The 20,000-nt window shown below is 39.2% G+C and overlaps 2 protein-coding genes across 5 annotated transcripts in view; both read right to left on the bottom strand.

The window, feature by feature from the left end:
* Positions 1 to 172: 172 nt before the first annotated feature.
* On the bottom strand, positions 173 to 982 carry LOC138039708 (sphingomyelinase C-like). The gene has a single exon (XM_068885554.1). It carries the CDS (start codon positions 980 to 982, stop codon positions 173 to 175), a length of 810 nt encoding a protein of 269 aa, XP_068741655.1.
* Positions 983 to 4,845: 3,863 nt separating this feature from the next.
* The window catches only part of LOC138041870 (threonine-rich protein-like), a 162,084-nt gene continuing 146,929 nt past the window's right edge, over positions 4,846 to 20,000 (bottom strand). The window contains exons 2-11 of one of the 4 annotated variants that reach the window (XM_068887550.1): positions 12,806 to 12,853; positions 12,263 to 12,310; positions 11,412 to 11,468; positions 11,171 to 11,230; positions 10,916 to 10,963; positions 10,502 to 10,561; positions 10,265 to 10,312; positions 7,977 to 8,540; positions 7,091 to 7,203; positions 4,846 to 5,823 (exon numbers count right to left, since the gene is read on the bottom strand). In XM_068887550.1, the coding sequence (XP_068743651.1) occupies positions 8,476 to 8,540; positions 10,265 to 10,312; positions 10,502 to 10,561; positions 10,916 to 10,963; positions 11,171 to 11,230; positions 11,412 to 11,468; positions 12,263 to 12,310; positions 12,806 to 12,853 (434 nt within the window). In that variant the 3' untranslated portion in view covers positions 4,846 to 5,823; positions 7,091 to 7,203; positions 7,977 to 8,475. The other 3 variants (XM_068887548.1, XM_068887549.1, XM_068887553.1) reach the window with 3 other exon arrangements.

Genomic DNA, 20,000 nt, shown 5'->3' with positions numbered 1-20,000 from the left:
TGATGCGCATGGAGGACTTCCCTAAAGGACAACTCAAGGGATCCGGCCTGTGCCAGATCTTAATTTCGATTGGAAGTCCATAATGATCTGAAACCTCATCTCCACTTCCTGTTACAAGTTTAAGAATTTGTCTCCGGATTATTTTGACGTTGGAACTCTTGAATATTGCATCTTAACATCCACCGTCAAAGTTGGTCTCCATACCTGGAGGAAAAACCGACTGAAGTCCAGATTCGTTCATAGAGTGAAGCAATTCGATATGCTCCTGGCTTCTGTCAAGTAGAATTGGAGATCTATTGTTGATGTTAAAGTCTCCACCGACGATTACGTGAGAAGATGGTGGTATTTTTTTGAGTTCTTCAGCCAGCTCATTAGCTTGATGTGTTCTCGTCTTTGCCTGGATGTGATCCAGGTGTGTGTTAACAACAAAAAGATGCTGGGAATTAATGATATATTCTCCAATAACAAAGCCCCTGTAGTGCCTAACTTGTAAAAAATCGAAGGAATAATGATCATATTGTTTGGCGGCCAGTCTTGCAAAGGGGAAACGGCTAAATATAACGATTCCTCCGCCATTTCCAACATGCGGCGCAAGAAAGTCTCGTAAAGATGTCCTGTAGTGAAATCTACGTTTAGTCATTTCTGAGACTACAAGTGAGGCGCATTTTGGAAAGAGGGTTATGCCTATGTTTAGGATGTACGCTTCTTGTATTATAGCAATATCAAAATCTTTTAATCCCTCCGCAAGAGCCTTGATTCGTTTATCGAGTCCCCACATGGACCGAAATCCAAAGTGAAAACACCACAAATTGTAGCTCACTATTCGAAGGTTACGTTCAATTCTTTTGGTGGGATCTCTTTCAGCGGTGACGCTGTTTAAGAAGCTCTCATCATCATCTCCCAAAAAGAACTTCCCTGCTAACAGCAGGATCATTCCCACCAACGCAAAGGACACGATTGAACCTCTTTTATACGGATTCATCTAAAAGGAAACAAAACTATCAAGAGAACGTCTATACGAGGAGGCAGTGTGGTCCAGTGGTTAGGGCGTTGGGTTTGCATGCGGCTGCTCCGGGTTCAAATCCCGTTCTAACCTCTGGCTTAGATTTATTTCCGGTTGTTCCTGATTCAACTCCACCACGCTTTGTAAGTAACCAACTGGTTGCCTTCCGCCAGTTGGGGTTCTTAATAATGTTTCTGTTAAGTTTGAATTGTTACTTTCACCGTGTTTACAGTGGAGTGCCTGTAAACTAGCTTGATAGCTAAGTGCACTTCCACTATAAACAAAGCATTTATTTATTTTTTTATTTTTTTATGCCACCGTAAACTCCTGCTACAATAAGGAAAGAAAATGCAAGGCTCGACCTACACATCGACATGAACAGCGAAATGGGCAATCTTGACAGTGCTGATATTGCTGAATATAGTCCTATGGCACTTGGTTCTATGTTAAACTGTATTTGTTTGAGCCGGCGTGTATAAACTCCTTAGGTATAGTAACAGAAGGCAACAGGGGAGCATTTGCCCATGTACTAACGTGATAAATGTTGGACTGAACTCGAGCTCCTGCTACAGAGGTCTCGAAGTCCTGGCAACTTTTCGGACCCGAAAGGCCGTTTCTGACTCGTGACAAGTTGATTCAGTTTCAATAGATACAGCCACTCAATACGTTTTTCTTACATTGTAAAATACCTTATCAAATCGATCCACGGCCCCACTGGGACGGAATCACTCGTTCAAATGACTTATTCGTATACTAAATGAGTGGTTTAGGCATGTGTGCTATTATTTTTCAGAGTTTCAAGTTTGTTGACCATTTTTTATATTTGCATGGTAATTTTGCACTCAGTGCTAATGAGGACATTCAGAGAAACTTCAACTCAAAAGAAAAAACCTGAAATTAATCATTAAATGTTAGGCATATTGAAATTTACGTTACGTTGGCTTGCTTTTGAGTGATAACTCAATTATGCAAGTCAAACTGGCAATTAAATTAAATCTAGTCAAAGCCAACAAGTAGGTGCTTTCCGGTTTAATATACATGTAAGACATACTTATTGGATTAATTTACAGACCATTAAGGGTGCATTCGATTGACCGTAATCCAGAATAGGAATAAATGGAATATCAGTTGGAAATCCTTCGTTTTTACAGTGATTCACATTAAAATAATTCTCAAACATCTGCTAAAATTCTATTTTAAACATATTTTTATTATCCTTGCTGCTTCGAAACGCGCCAAACATACCATTTTAATCACCACTCCACGTATTCTTATTCCGGAATAGGGTCAATCGAACGCGCCCTTAGTTTCATGGTTTTTTTCTTTGTGACGTGAGATGTGCTCGAGATTTAGCACCGTGTTTTACATGAAACAGCCCGATGTTTCCTGTTTCACGTAAACGCGTTGCTGCTCTTTGCAATACTGAACTAATTCGTTCACTTGGCAAAGCAATATCAGTAGAAAATGGCAATGGTTATAGTGCATCACTAACACAGCAAAAGTAAGTTTTCCGATGTTTCCAATGGTCGTACACATGGCCAACTTATCAACTTATCGTACAAATCTTGGTAGGATATTTCACCGGGTGACTCAAGAACGGGGTATCGCTAAGCCCTGAAACTGGCCGCTTTGTAATCTTGTCGAAAATGTAAGAGTCCATGCAATGTATCAGTTTATTAAACGGTGAGCCGTGACACATAACTGGAGCTTGAACTCGAAATGTCCGTGAGCTGTTGTCTTGCTGTTCCTGCACTTTTTTTGTCCATTCACTAATTAAAGCATTTATCAGGGTACAGTTGAATAAATCGAAGAAGCATCAAGTTCATTTTCTTTATGTATACGTGGTGTTCGTGCGAGGGAAGATTTATAACAACTTTTTAACTTAAATGTGTTTTCTAGAGGAAGTATTTTCATTTCATCGCTCACTGAAACTTGTTGATCTGAGCCACTCACCATGCAGATATTTCAAAATCTTCCTTGAGAAGAGAAGCGCTTGTGATCAGATGAGAAAATACACGGAGCTTGAACCTCACAGGCGCCATATTTAAATCGTAATGCAGTGTGGGACGGTTGAGTGTTTATGTAAAAACTAGACGCTCAATGAGCGTAAACTGAGTTGCCTATCTTATTCCCAAACACCCTAACAAATTATCAGTCGGGAAACGAAATGCTACTTATTGCTGCTGCAGTGAGTGAGCCTGAAGTGAACGAACAAGGCTGCTCTCCAATCGCGAGAACACATTTTTCATACTCTGTTTTTCATTTTGCTTCTCATATCGTTTACGCTGTCAAGCAACAAGAAAATAAATTTGAAATCGTTAAATGAAAAAAGCCAAGAATTTGGCATGTTGTTGGAAACAAATCTTTTAACCACCTCTCTAATTCCCAGGTCTGTGCGGTACATCGTTTCTAAGTTATTTCTCGAAGAGTTTAACACAGCAGCGAAGCGCGAAGAAAACTGCCGAGCAACCAACACGCACAACTGCAAAACACGTGGAGATACGGGGAATTTTTGCCGCTTAGATTTGAGCATGCTGGCATTGCGATAGGAATCCGACGTCGAGGCATGACAGATTCACATCACATCAGATCGAGGTGATGTGTGTACGTCGGCCAGCCAGACCAAGATGGCCCCCAAACGATCGATATCAGCTAAACATATTGGGATATTTGTACGTAAAACGACACGATTATGATGCACCCTGCTTCGTCGGAACGTAATTCGCAAAGTAGTTCGTAAAGCACGCAGAGGCATGATGTTCGCAATGCATGCAGAGGCATGATGTGGCAGGACTTTAGGGTACAATAAACCAATTAAGCAAGCGCTAGCGTTCATAATACGCTGAAACATAGCCGGAATACCTGAGATTTCGCCAACCTTTAGTGTAAGAGTAAGCTATCACAGTAGTCGAGTCTACTAGTGTTAAACACGTGAATTAGTAACTCACCGCTGCTTCTTGACATGTATTTTCTTATGTCTCATGTTATAAAGATAATCAGAAGCACATGACCTCGAAACGTGCAACTTGCAACTCTTTCGAGTCCTTGGAACAAAGCTTGGGATTTTAGAACACCAATGTCATGCCCAAATATTTTGGGCCAATGTCATGCCCAAATATGGACAAAAAGAAGGTCGAAGCTGCACGCGCGGGAAAATGCAGGAGCTACGTTACATCTAAATAAAGAAATTAATAAACTCCAAAAAACCCAGCTCTAACCAGAGTTATATCCTTCAAGGTCATGAGCTTTTGAGATAATAAAATAAACTACTGCATTACTTTCAATTGGTAATATTTACATCCATATTCAAATGAGGGTCAAGCCATGTGCATATATTACGGACTGATAGGGGAAGGACTAACAAAAGATGCTACCACCCTGCTAGTCGAGATGTCGAAGGAATAGAGGTCATCATGCAGGAACCCATGACCCGGAGCCTACAACTCCACTGTGTTCGTGTAACGGCGTTTTCACAGACCGATTTATTTTTAGATTGAATTTCCCGCGAATGAGACTCCCACAGGAGCCCGATGACCAATTACAAGAAATTAAGCTGACGTCATAGGGTCACCGAACCGGAACTACCTTTCTTTTTTGACCTAATTCGCGGGAAGGGCTAGTCTAAAAATAAACCTACTTGTGAAAACGCCGTTTCACAGACGCTGTATGGAAGTTGCACGTTCCAGATGGGCTCCTGAGGTAATTCATATTAAAATATATATATCGTACCAAGCGATTTGTGGATATTTTTTCAATAAATAATTCTTTCGTGAGTGATTGATAATTTTTCTTTTATATTTTTGATTTACACGATTAGTAAATATGTCACGTTTGTGGATATATCTTTTTCAGTAGGGGCCAAACGCTTCGGACAAGACATTGTAGGTGTTTGCGGTACTGCTCTTGCTTGTCGGATTGCGGAAGCAGCTAGAAAAAGTGTCCATTGAGGATGTCAGAGGCGGCGAACATAATGTTACTAACATTATGGTCGCTTGGTACGAACATCACAAAAAATATATATATTTTTAATATGAATGACCTCTATTCCTTCGACATCTCGACTTGCAGGGTGGTAGCATCTCTAATATAGAGAAATATGATTAAGGGTAATCCAGTCCTAAAGATCCATGTGTCTACTACACAATATGTCCCTAACGCTGAACTACCTGACAAAAAACTAAAGTTTTATGCCCTGGCAAACAGCTTATCAATTCTACTGAATTCTACTGAATTCGACTTTTGTAATAGGATGCACATGGCGTTTGTAAAAATCGAGACAATGAAGCAAATCCAACTGACCGCGTGAATATTTACAGTTCTGAGATACTCTGAGGCTACGTACGAAAAGTCTGCTACTTGCTTTTCGATGTGAGTATCCCGATTAGTCGGACGATTCACAAAGGTGACATCAAATAACCTCAAATTGTTCGATGAGCTAGAGAGATGCAGCAGATGATTCCAGTATTTTTCTTTCTAAAATCATTTCCAAAATTTTCGTGGGCGCAGCAGGACCAGATATAGGGAAGCTAGGGGTGACGTGATATGCAAGATTTAACAAACAAGAGGGACGGATGCTCATTAATCATGTTCCTTGCTATCATAATTTCTTCGCACGCTGGTCTTTGAAGGGAGATTGGTGCAGATCAAACCAAATGACGAGACTTGAACACTCAGAACACTCCCTCACAGACGGAAAAAATATTTGCAGTATTTCATATTTTCCCCCAAATTACGGAAACTGTTTTTCAAGTTAATCCTGTCACGTCTCTTGAACATCACAGCCAGGGTGGCTCTTACCGAGTTGCCTTTCAATTCGATTTCTGGAAACGAAATGAAAATATAAGCTTTGACATACTAGACAACGAAGGCACATATCGACATATAAAAAGAAGACGGGCAGAGAAAGGGTAATGATGACTCAAGTTGGTTAAAAAAGCAAAACGAGCAAGGCTGATACAACGGTGAAGGAACATAAAATATAAAGCCAATATTTCGAAAGTCACTGCCTTTCCTTGTCAGCTAGGGTTTTCAGTTACAAGTAATGACTACGTTTTACAGAGAGCCTATATTGCCTGGCGTGTAATATCATAAAACAAGTACCATATATAAAGTAAATACCACATATTAGCTGTGGTCACACTACAGACTTTTTACCAAGGTAAAGTCGACTTGTTGACAGTTTACCTGGAGAAACTTAATTTTTTAAGTGTGACCGATTTTTCCCTATGTAACTTACCTCGGGGAATTTTTATCTTCCGGAGCTGGGAAATTTCTCGAGAACAATAGAGTTTCCCTTGACAGGTACCCCAAGTCGATAGCTAAGGAAAAATGAAATACCGAGATTGCTAGCCAATAGACTCTCGTCGGCGAAGGTCTTGATGACAGAACCGGACCTCTCACGTTGTGAAATAAATTTTTGGGGCACGCGTAATCTCCAAAGGTCATTTCAGCTCAAAGTCGAAGTGTCGCAGTTCCGAGCAAGATTGTGAGTATCTTTTGAAATTTGAAATTCAATTTCTCGCCGCCGTTTAAAATTGTTCATGTTGCTTTTTAATAAGCAGGAAGTTTTTTCATTGCAGAATTGGACGCTCTCTCTATTCTGAAAGTGATGAAGATCAACCAGCATTTTAGAATGGATAGCTCTTTAACAATCGGCGCGAGATGCACGCAAGCCAGTCAACCTCTTATTTACCTCCAACAACTGATCATATAAACCAGGCCGTAGTGTTTCAGTGGTGTGACCTTCCCAGAATTTTTTACCTAGGTAAAATGAAACCCGAGATGAATTTACCTCGGGAAATGTTTAATGAATTTTCCCTAGGTAAATCGGTTTTACCTCGGTAAAAGTCTGTAGTGTGACCACAGCTATTGTATCATATTATACGCCATATCACCACTCATATTGTAACGAGGTGCGTGCCCTTCGAAATATTGCCTTTGTAGAATGTACTCGTAAACCGTTATCACAGCCTTGCTCTTTTGGTTTTTAATAATATTTGTGATTGCTGATAAGATCCTTCACCAGGATCCGCTGCTTCTGCTTTAATACCCTGCAGTCCTTGCTTACAAAGCTATAAAGTGCGTTACCTTGAATCATGTCACCAAGGTTTAGGGAGGTGGTCTTCATCCGAAGTTGGCAAGGGCTCAAAGGGAGGCTTGGGTACCAGCTACAGTTCCTAGCGATGAATGTTTCATTGGCACTGAAAAACAGGTATTTATATGTACTGCTTAATTTTTACTTCTCATTGAGCTCTAAATTTCTTATTTGAATTCGTCAATGCCTGCTGTTCTTCTGTCCTGCACTTGCTGCGAAAAGTGAAGTTCAAACTGGATTTAGCAGATCGAGACCGAGGTAGGCGATCCACCTGTTTGACGAGGTTTTTAATAGTGGTATTTTTTTATAACATTTCTGAGTAGCTGATTTTTTTATCCATTATTTTGATGCAGTGTTATCGAGTTATTTAAGTAAGATAAAAATATCGCGTTCCACTAGTGAGATCACGGGAAAACACAGTACGCAAATTTTTCGGCTTATTAAACTCAAGGACTCAGCAACTTGTCAACGCTGGCCGCTGAAATCTTGTGATGAAAATACTTTACTTGGTCCCTTGCTACAACACGTTTCAAAATTGTTGAGACACTCCCGTTAAAAAAAAACAACGCCTTTTCTTGCTTCCAATACCCGCCGTATCTAGAATTTCAACCTTTACCACTTCTCCCCTCCCTCTCCACCATTCAGTGTTGACAGTTTAAGTTTTCAGCATTTTTTTGTCTTGCTAACAACATTGATAAGAGGGGGACGGGGAGATAATAGGTAAATTAATAACGCCCCAAGAGGGTTAAGTGTCTCCACTAATGTTGCAACTTGTTGTAGCATCATATCGATACTTGTCGTTAATCCTTTGCTCGAAATTGCTGATCTTAAGGACCCCTGATTCCTAGAAATTGAACCTTCTTCCTGCATGTATCTTACCCAGCATTCTCTCACTCTATATTCGTGGGACTTCCCTGGGAACAAAAGGCTAAAAATAGAAACAAAAAAAAAACACCCAAAAAAACAAAACAAAACAAAAGACGATATAGAAAAGAAAAGAAAAAAAAAAAAAAGAAAAGCAAAGAAAATAAAAGAAACGTTAGCTGAGGTCAAGGACAGAAGCAACGAGGGGAACATAGAATCAGTGATTAATACCCCGGGATTTTGAGAAAAGCCGTTGAGACTTTTTGTGAAGATATTTATCAAAAATCGATTCTTAGGTTCTCAATTGAAAGACAACACAACTGAAATAACAAGCTCGTACTGAATTGCTTCCCGTTTCTGTACTTACAATTGTCTACGCGTATATAAAACTGAGAAAAAAAATATCCACAACGAAAAGAAAGGACCGTCGTCTCTTTCCAAATATGAACATGGATCTGATTCTATCGCAATCGTAAAATTCCCAACGATAGCTGATTAGGGCGCTCTCATCATATTATGTATCTACTTTAGAGAAAAAAAATTGAGTTGCTTCAAAGCACTCTTCAGTCGGCAAACTCCCTGTAAATAAGAAAAAAAACAAATGAGGACTTAAACATGAAAAAGCCAAGGGAGGGGATGTCAACTGCGAACATTTATTAACGAGCGTTCCGATGGAACTGGGGGCGTGGCTCTCAAGTTGGTACAGTTGTAATCGATATGATGAAAAAGACACCCAGGCAGCCAGAGATGCCCAAGCTAAATCGCGACAAACCTTACAACGCTATTTGTCCTACTACAACCGTTACATGAACCATGCACAAAGTGCCAAGTTTGGAACTATAGCCTGGTTAGATCAGTTATTGAATATGTAGCACCCGTTTGGGCAGACCTTCCGGTTTATCTGAGCAAAACCCTATACGTGATACAAAAGAGGGCATTTAACATTATTTTCCCTGGGCTGCCGTATAATGCAGCCCTTAGCCGTTCAGGCTTTCTGCCCCTCAGTCAAAGGCGGGAAAAGTCATGCCAAAAGTTAATGCAGAATTTCCGAGATAAAGGTTTTCTTTCAAACATAATACCCATTCCCCCTGAAACCCACCATGGGTATTCTCTTTGCTCTGGCTCTGTTGTAAATAGCAGTGTTAAAGTAGTTGCCAGGACTGAACGGATGAACAATTGTTGTACTTATAAATATCAATAATATAGTTGCTGGTGCCCTTGTAATTCAGCTGTAGCTGCAAGAGGGGTAAATTAACGAGTCAATCAAACAACGTTAGATGCTCAGGTCAAACAGAAAATGGAAGAGATGCAGCAACACAACATGCATGTCATGGATTGAGGTTTAGTTTTTCAGAAAAGCAGAGGATGTTCTGAAACCGAAACACACTCAAATATACTTATGTGTTTGCTTTTTACCTCAAGAAAAATAGTCAGTCTGTCATCTTTGAGGATAATCAAAAATAAAATTAAAATTAAAACTGGACTGCGAAAAATTAAAACTGGACTTCGCAAAATTAAAACTGGACTGTGACCCTCCTGGGCCATCGTAGAATAGGAAAAGAGATTTTTGAAAAAAACAAATCCAATCAATAGATTGGGATTAATTCTTGTAAATAACTCATCAAGCTGAACAACAATTTACAGCACACTGGAAATTTACCGATCTTAAACCATTTGACATGCAACGTTTGGCGAGTTGAATTCAACATTTTATCAAATTTAAATTCAACTGGCATTTTAAAATTAACAAGAGCTATACTGATAATAGACACTCAATCACCTAAAATGCATTTTGTAGTTCTTTGTGAACATCACATGCATCCAGCAACTAGTTATCATCAGTAGAGTATAGAGTCTTGGTTCTTGAACTTTTATGCTGTTTAAAAGTCTTTTCTTGTTGAAAATGACTCTTTTGTGCCATGAAAAGTCCAATTCAACACGCTTGCAAAAAGTGGCAGCTCGTAAAGTTTGATTCACAACTTTTACATGCCTAATAAGACTTGAATTCAAAGGGGTTGGAACTTTGAAGTCAAGCCTTGGAGGTGACAAAATGAGTCCGAGATTTCGTCGAATTTTCGACGAAATCCTAACTGATTTTATTTGAGTGCGATTAGATTTTGCTCAAAGATAGAGCAAGTATCTTCATCGTGCGAGTCGTTTGTCCATACGACAGAACCGTGACTCCAAAGGACCTTCCTCCGGAAGCTATACCACTGTACGTCCGACACAAATCGTTCGGTCACTGGGCTCTAAAGAAAAACTAGAGAACAAATCATTAAGTATAACGAATTGAGTGCACTTACTTGTTGGGGGCTCTGTTGTTGTCTGTGCAGTAGATGATGTTGAAAGCTCTGCAACAAAAATTCGAACAAAATAAACAAATTACATTTGAGTGGGAATAAATAGACGATAGCGACCTCGCACCGCAAGTTATACCACAATTATTGGCTCCCACATTTGGTCTGGTAGGTGTTGGCTACCAAGACAAACGTAGAAAGAAAAACACCAGTTAAAAAACCGATTGAGCGTACTATACTTACTTGGTGGGGTCCTTGTTGTTGTCTGCACTGTAGATGACGTTGTTATCTCAGTTAAAAAAGCTAAGGAGATTCAAACAAAACAAATTTAAGCTAAATTGCTGTCGGTTGAGCTCTTACGAAGGGAGTAAAGAAGATCAGCTGGCTCCGGAAGCTATAACATTGTCCCAAACAAGCCAATTATTGGCTCTCACATTTCAATCGTGATTGGGGCGGGGGTGGGGGCACTTGTCGGTTAAAATTCAGTCACTTTGTTGATACCCGGTTAAAAATTTTGATCTTTGTCTTGATTTTGCTTTCAATGTTAATTTCAGTTTACAGTGCCCCCAATTAGTGCTCCAGCGCTAGAACAATTAGACACTTAAATAAAGTTCCTTTCCTTTTCCTTTTTAACAATAACCGATTGAGTGTACTTACTTGTTAGGGGCTCGGTTGCTGTCTGCACAGTACTAGAAAATGAAAGATCTGTGACGAAAAATGGAAAAATAATCGTCGGTTAAGCTGTCTAGGAAAGGAACAAAACATTGCGATCTCGCACCGGAAGCTAAACCATTTTTCAACACCAGCCAGTTATTGGCTTCCACATTTCGTTCGGCAGGTTTTGGCAGTAAAGATCAAAGGAAAACAAAGAACAAGAAGTGACATTAACAGCAACCGATTGAGTACACTTACTTATTAGGGGCTTTGTCGTTGTCGCCGAAGTACTTGACGTTGAAAACTCTTTAACAAAAGCTACAAACAAAATAAATTTGAAATTAGTTGTTGTCGGGAGGTGTATCACTCACTCCTCAGTATTTTTTTGTCTGAAAGACGCATTCCAAATATACTTTTTTTTTCGTATACATTTCTTTCAAAGGAAAAAGTAGAAACAACAAACATCATCAACAATACTGAACCCATTGAGTGTACTTACTCGTTGGCGTTCCTGTTGTCTGCGCGGTAGATGACGTTGAAAGCTCTGTAACAAAAACTAAAACCAAAGAAATTTGAAATTAAACTCTTAACGGTTGAGCTTTTTACGAAGGGAATACAAAATGGCTGCTGTAGGTCAAATCTGGTCTCAGGTTGAATCCGTTTTTACCTAGGTTATATTGGTGATCCTCATTTTACCAAGGATGAATAATTGTGTGCACTCGAATTAGACTAAGTTTAAATCAGCTATACTTACCGGCCCCAAAAAGGGACTTGAAAACACCTACACCTTTCTTCCAGCTCTGTCTTACGCATCTTAACACATCTTTTCAATGTTTCTTACCATCTTATCGGTTGCTGTATTCACACAGTTATCCATTCAGCCTCAAGATTGCAACATATAGTAAGGGAACAAAGAACCGTAATATGCACTTACCGGTATTCGATCTCGGACCTTCCAGATCTTTGGTCCTGTGCATTCACCACTACACTACAATGATGGGCAAGCTCAATCTAACACACTGCTTTTCATTATTTACTTCTGTATAATGAGTCATAATTGATAGCCATCTATAATAACCAAAACTAATCCTGTCCTGAGTCAGACCTGACCCTAATTTTTCTTTAGGTTTAATTTAGGTTCCGAAAAAAGTTTCTTCAATGCATCTGAGTGCATATTCAACCTAGGTAAAATGAGAATCACTAATTTAATCTGGTTAAAAGCAGATTGAACCTGAGACTCGATTTTACCTGCAACATAGCCACCTCGTAGCGGGAGCTATACCATTGTCCAACACGAGCCAATCATTGGCTTCCACATTTCTTCCATATTAAACGATTGAATGTACTTACTTGTTAGGGGCTCGGTTGCCGTCTGCACAGTACTAGACAATGAAAGCTCTGTAACAAAAATTGAAATAAAATGAATTTGAAGTTAAATTACCGTCGGCTAAGCTGTTAGGAAAGGAATAAAGCATTGCGACGTCGCACCGGAAGCTAAAGTTTAACCATTTTTCAACACCAGCCAGGTATTGGCTTCCACATTTCGTTCGGTAGGTTTTTGCTGTAATGATCAAAGGAGAACAAAGAACAACAAGTGACATTAACAGCAACCGATTGAGTGCCCTTTCTTGTTAGGGGCTCTGTCGTTGTCGCCGAGGTACTTGACGCTGAAAACTCTGTAACGAAAACTACAAACAAAATAAATTTGAATTAATTGTTGTGGGTTGAGCTGTTTATTAAGGGAATTCAGAATAGTGACCGAGCTTCGGAAGTTTAACCATTGTCGAACACAAGCCGATCATTGGCTTCCACATTTCTACCCGTACTTTTTGGCTTTAAAGGCAAAGAATAAGCAAAAGACACCATTAAGAATAACCGATTGAGTGCACTTACTTGTTGGGGGCTTTGTTGTTGCCTGCGCAGTAGATGACGTTGAAATCTCTGTTACAAAATTTCAAACAAAATTTGTTGTTGGTTGAGCTGTTTACGAATGGAATTAAATGATAACGGTTACCCGGGTGAAAGGAAGAAATTAATGGTATGTCATAGTATAATCACTATGAAGTCCTTTTTGAGAACTCTCTTCGAAAAGTGCGTCTTGCCCTATGACTCAAAGTAACCCCTGAGAGAGCTTCAATTGTCCGTCGTCTAACACGGGTTATTCGACTCATATACGTCTTTACACAAACCAAATGTAAATTGATAGGCGCAAATGTGTCTCCAGCATAAAAAAGGGCCATTAAGGATAACCATGTTTCATTTTCTTTATTCACCTTTAATCCATTCGTGTCAATCTAGTTAGTGGGCCAGTATTGCACGACGTGAACGAAATGGAATAATGGCCATACAATTGAGATAGCGCAAAGTAATATAACGAAGCGAAGTTTTCGTTGCTGGAGCTCTTTTTATTGCTAGAACCCCCTACTTTAAGAGGAGAGCAAAGAAAAGCAAACGGCAAATTGCAGGCTGAAATTTAGTAAGTCAAACCAAAATTAATAACAAATTATTCCATGAGCGCGCGTCTGTGGTTTTCACTGGTGAAAAATGGTCGTATCAGCCTTTTGGACGGACTTTTGGAAGGACGGTGCCTACTATTGTTAATCCGCATACGTTCTGCGCTTATCGAGATGCTCGGATTTCCTGTGGGTGGTGCTTATTAATACACGGATATTTTTGCGCGGTTCAAAACTACGCGGAGAAAGCAGAAATTAGCAAGTGATCTTTGTATCCAAAAAGAAAATTGGGGGTAACAACGCATTTTTCAGAGATAATTTAGCTTCAATTTGGAAAAGAAAGCCATACACTGCTTTGTCTTTTAAAGCTTTTTACAAATATTCTTGATTGATTATCTTCGAAAAATGTGTGTTACCCTGAATTTTATTATGGGATTTCGATAACACTTGTTCATATTCAGTAAACCGCGCAAAAATACCTTTGAATTAGTAGACACCGTCCTTAATATTATGTTGAGCTTTGGCGCGGGTGGCCAGTGCACAGACTGTAAAATTTGTAAACATGACGGCCGACTAGTGTATGGTTTTCAAAGTTTTTGATCTTTTATTCCTTACTTTTCTTCACAAAATACTTCAGAAGTTTTAGATGTTTTAAAAGTGCTTAAATTAAGCGAGGTATGAAAGGTAAAGATTTCTTTTATTTCAAAAATATTTTGCTATTTGTTTGGGGCTTTTGTTCACGATCGGTGATTTGATAGCCTCTCGATTAACCATTACCTCGATAACTTTATGGTTTCTGTACTTAAGAAGATATTACGAAGAGACAAAATTCTCTGTTACTCCGAGTTTCGTGCTCACGCACTCATCAGACAGTATTTCTGATTTCTGTCTTTCTGTATTTCTGATTTCTGATTTCTGATTTCTGTACTTATATAATAAACAAATTACTTCATGGTTGGCTCGTTTGTACTATTTTTATTACACACTTTTTGTGACTTACCTCCATAACTTTATGATTTCTGTACTTAAGAAGATATAACGAAGAGACAAATTTCTGTGTTACTCCGAGTTTCGTGCTCACGCCCTCATCAGACAGTATTTCTGATTTCTGATTTCTGTACTTATATAATAAACAAATTACTTCGTGGTTGGCTCATTTGTACGATTTCTCAGTATCACTCGCTTTTTGTGAAGGATCGTTAAACTCACAAGTTCGTTTACGCGATCCTTCACAACTCGTGAATAAAAATCGCACTCACCAACCATGAAGTAATCTATAGCTATCCTGGAGTGCTGATAGTACGCGCTCACTCGTGAGAGATACTATCAGCACGAGTAAAATTTGTATCCCAAAGCGGCCATGTAATGTTCTGTTTATTATAAATTATAGATATTGATGAAATGTCCAGATTAATTAAAAACTTGTTTTATTCGTTTTCGAAATGGTGAAAAAGTGGTCACCACTCACCAAAACACGCAATTGTTGTTTAACAGGAAACAAGATATGAAAGTTAGGGAAAACAACTCATGATAATGTCAAATTGTGCAACAAAAATGTTAATGTAGTAGAGAAGAATTATATTACAGCACAAGAGTATCTTGCGATGAAGGGGAAGCTTGCGTTTGATTGGCTAATCGTGTTAGTTACCATGACGACACCTATATCCTCACATGTGAAAGATAAAAATGATATGTTCACTGCGCGCGGTGAAGACATGGTTGCTTCGTAAGAAGGAAAATCCTGGTATCTAATCAGTATCTATCTATATAATATACATTTGACATGACTTAGTTTAGTGCATGTTGGGTACAGCTATGGAGATCTCGGTAATAGCTGTATTTCATTCAAAGGCTCTCCCAAGGTTCCCTTGAGAGTTTTGCCTTCGGGAAAAAGTCAAAGCACCTTAAGATTTTCAAAATTGAATATACCATTCCATTGTCTTTCAAATATTGCAGTGATTGTGCATAACACTGTCTGCCACAAACTAATTAATATTTACCTGTTGTCAAAGTTGTTGTCAGTACTAGTGCAGTTCCATTGCTAGCACAGTAACGATAGTAGCAATAGGATGACGTATGCAAGGGAGCCAGCTTATAAACGTAAAATCCACCGCAGTTGCGAACACTGATGTAAACGAAGTATTCACAGCAGTCGTAGTAACCATTGAAACACACCCTACGCACGACAGCGCCATCCTCGACAGAGGGGTGTCCTCCACTAAGCCAGCCTGGATAATAAGCACCACAGTGATAACTCTCAACACAAGTATCAGCCATTTGATTTCCAGCCTCTCTGTCAAACCGGTACCAGCCAGACAGGGTGCTTTCGTTGATGCAACTAGCAAGTGGTTGAAAACGGTTGAGTCCATGCGTTGTTGCTCGGTTGGCTTCCGTGAGCGATTTGTAGTTTACACATTCTGAAAAGATTTCATTCGATATACTAAATTCATTGTTACAAAAAGGAATTACTTCCAGGTTCCGAGTAACAACGCTCACACAAATGAGAGGAAAGAAATGATTTACAAGAGGACAGGAATGACGTAACTGAGCGAGAGCTGTAATGATATGTCATCCAAGGAGTGTGATTTTCTAAACCAAAGGAATTCCATTTTAAACAGCAATTAAACGTGGGTGTTTGTTCGGTCTTGTTTTATCGTTTACTGGACAGCTTAGGCATAAGAAATGACGTCAGTAGTGAGATATAGGTTCCTGGTGCTTTATAATCCAGTTTCAATTACCCCCCCCCCCCTCCCCCCCCACTCCCCAATTAATTATAAACACTGCCATGTTCAAATTGTTATTCAAACCTTGCTGCACAACTGCACTGCCGAATTTCCAGTCAGCACATTCACACTAGTAATAACCAAAGGTTAGGTAGGCGGTGGGGCGACAGAGGTTTTATCAAACGTGTATTAATTCAGCAATAGAAGACTTTCAGTGTTTGCAAAGCCTGATCTAAACACCAGGGAAGTTAGGAGAATTCGAGACAATTATGCAAACCCGAGACGAAATCGAAGCATAACTTTCGAGAATACTCCCAACCGCCCGAGCGTTAAAATCAGGCAATGAAAACAGGAAAAGAGTCTTTCCATTGCTTCTATAAAATGACTTCCTTTTTCAAAATATATTTTTAGTATCGAGTGAATTTGTTTCCTGTTGAAAACACATCTTCTCGATACACTATACTGACAAAAAAATTTTCTACTAGCCAATCAAATTTCGCGTCAAAATCCAACCTTGTACAAGCTCCAGAGTGAGCGTCGTATCGATGCAAGGGATTTAGCTTTGAAGCTCAAATCTCTTGAAAAAACACCAAAACTTTAGCAAAAATTGTAAGAAATGCTTACAAAATAGGATTTTACGATGAGATAACTTGGAGAGTTCTTGAGATCCCTCGACGAGTTCGCCTAGCTCGAGATCATCAAGAGTTGCAAATCGCTGTTTTTCTTCTTTTTCATCTCGGACCAGTTTGCCCATATAATAATTATAAATCAGTAATAAATCAATTAATTTTTTAATCCTTCGCATTATTGTTTTTTTATTGCTGTGTCAAAATCTTAATAGACTTTTATCCGTGGCACAAATCTCAAAGGATGGAGACAATTGTTTTCTACAAAAAGTGTTGGAATCTTGTCAGGAAAGCCTCTCACATCAAAGGTTGCAAAGAGAAAGCAGGAAATTAAAATGCCTTCAAACCTGGTGCTTGTGGCAGTCCGTTGCCGCAGTAACGTGAGTAACACCTGGGTGGATCAAGGCGGTAAACATAAAACGCTCCACAGTTGCGAACACTGATGTCCTTTGAAAAGTAACAGCAGTCAGTCCCATTCGAGTGCTGCAAAAAACAGACTTTTCGTTGAACAATTCCCTCAGCCACTGTAGGATGCGTGCCATTAAGCCAGCCTGGTGAGTCTGTGTTGCAGTGATACATCTTTCGACAAGAATCTGCCATTTGAGTTCCAGCCTCTCCACTAAATCGATACCAACCAGACAACGTTGAATCGCACAGGTTACCAATGCTGCTGTTAACATGGGTCATTGCTCGGTTGGACTCATTCAGAATTCTGTAGTTGGAACATTCTAAAACAAGTTTTAAAACAGGTAACAATGTGAGGATTATTGTCTCAAATAGACCAGAGAAAGGGGACATGTTATTACGCTAAACAAAGCTTTTATAGAGTGGTCAAAAACAGTCTGACGAACAAGCTAGGGTTAACCCAGTTATGAATAATGAATGAAACCCCAACCCTTACCTATAGCTAATCATACATCGAACAAAATACCAGTTGATATTCGGACAGTTAATTACAGACTTCGTTGGTTGGAAATTCGAAATACTGAGGGCGAAAAATGAAATTTCTCTGAAGGATTTACTTCCTGTTAAAACAATAGCGGGTGTTTGTGACGTCAGCGGTGGAACACAAATACTGCGCAAATTGAGAAAATTATGGCAGCTTGTGCTGATAGCACTAGCTCAGAGAAGTTTTTATCCAATGTAACCAGGGAAAATGAATGTAATTTCTAGACAGTGATGTTGGCGAAACCTCAAAAGCTTCCATGGATGTTGGGCCTGTAATGAGTGCACATATTCTATCGGTTTCGCGCCTTTATTAATTTATGCGAGCTTAGCAACCGGGCTGTGAGAGATATGTGCAGGATAACGCCAATTTTTTTAAGCGATAATCTTATGACATTCATTGTGATATTGATTTTACATGGTGTCAGAAGGGGGATGAACCCTCGAATATGGATGTAGCTGGAGTGCAATGTCCTCAAATGGATTGGGAGGCCGAAAACTTACCGGAAAGGTAGAAGCGTTTTCGGTAACACGTGGAATTGATGTTCAGAGGCCCGCTCTCCAGTAAGAAAGAGAAGGAAAAGTGCAGCCATTTGCTCATATGGTGCGGTGAGAAAGGACGAGATATCGTTAATAAGTGGTCAGGTATCAGCGAAGAGGATAAGAAGAAACTCAAGGCTTACTTCGAGAGATTTAAAGCACACGTGGAACCCAGAACAAACCCAGTATTTTGTCGATATAAATTCCACAACCGCGTTCAGAGCGAAGTGGAAACAGTAGAACAGTTCGTAACGGATCTGAAACTTTTAGCCAGGGATTGCGCTTTCAAAGAGCCAGATGAAATGATGAGGGACAGGATTGTGTTTGGCACAAATTCTCACAAAATTCGTGAAAAGCTGATAAACCAGAGCAAATATTTAACCCTCGATAAGGATGTCGAAATTGCACGAACATACGAACTATCGAGAGCACAGTTAAAATCAATGGAGCCACACAGAACTGAAGCAATCCATTCCATAGGTGACGGCCAGCTATATAAAAACAGATTTTCGAGTATACCTTCCAAGGAAAGAGCACAATCATGTGGCACATGTGGGAATTTTCATGCAAACGAGTCTTGTCCTTCTATCAATTAACCAATCAATCTTTATTTGCCTCAATTCTAAATAATATAAACTTTGAGACACACAGTTAGTGGCGAGGAGACCTCTAAAAAACCGTAGGGCTTATGCTGAGAGGTCTCCTTGGTGATACGTGAATAAGAAATCAATTACATCAAAAGGTGAGCCTAGAAAACGAAATGAAAAGAAAAAAAGAAATCAAACTGCTATTTTCATGGCTTCATAGTTTATGTTATTTGCTTTTATTTTGAGTAACATTAATTGCTAATGAAATCAACAGACTGTCTTTTAAAGGAAGATAAACTGGAAAGGGATGTAATTGAAAGTTGCAAAGCATTCCAGATTTTTGGTCCTTGATAGAGTATAGTGAACTGCTTAATGTTTGTCCTGCACATATGAGGCCTAACAAGAGATAAAGCTCTAGTGTCACAATTGTGTATTTGATTATTTTTGAATAGATGTTTAAAAGGCAGAGGTAATAAATGGCGGTGGTATAGAAACATAAATTTTGCGATGTAGAGAGAATTACCTTAAAAATATCTAGGATTTTGAATTCAGCAAATAGGGGGGCAGAAGGCGCGCGGAATTCTGAATTCGTTATGGCTCGCAGAGCTCGTTTTTGAAGAAGAAATATGCGATTTAAGTTCGTGACATATGTGGAAGACCAGACTACTGTACAGTAAATTAAATAGGGATAGATTAAAGTATAGTACAAAGATGTTTTGGTTTTGAAAGCGACACCTATATATAATACCAATGAATTTAACTTTTTTTTTTTTTTTTTACAAATTTAGCCAATTTGGAGGTTGCCTTTTTACCGAGTCAGGATTTTGAGTTGGATTTCGAGTTGGATTTCGAGTAGGATTTTCGAGTTAGGATTTTTTGGCGGGACTTTTTTGGCGGTTTTTTCGGTGGGGTTTCCAATAAATTTTCAGTGGTTTTACACAACATACTTTGTCAGTGGTGTTGCACATCTTCTCGAGGTCTTTTCAAGATGGAGGAGAAACGAGGATTGCAGATCGGTAAGGGCAATCTTGTTTAATCTACCCTAGTATTGCATTCGTAATTGTATTTTTGACTGGAAACAATAGCTGACACTTCAATGAATGCTTTTAGTGATAAATTATTCATTAACTTTCGACTGTCTGTTCATTTGCGCGTCGAATCAGCCAGGGTTTTAACCATTGAAATCTTTCGTGAAATAATGTATTATACACCAG

Source organism: Montipora capricornis, chromosome 3, assembly GCF_036669925.1.
Source record: "Montipora capricornis isolate CH-2021 chromosome 3, ASM3666992v2, whole genome shotgun sequence".
Classification (NCBI taxonomy): Eukaryota; Metazoa; Cnidaria; class Anthozoa; order Scleractinia; family Acroporidae; genus Montipora; species Montipora capricornis.
The sequence above is the reverse complement of the archived record's forward strand: the minus strand, read 5'-3'. Positions and strand labels throughout refer to the sequence as shown.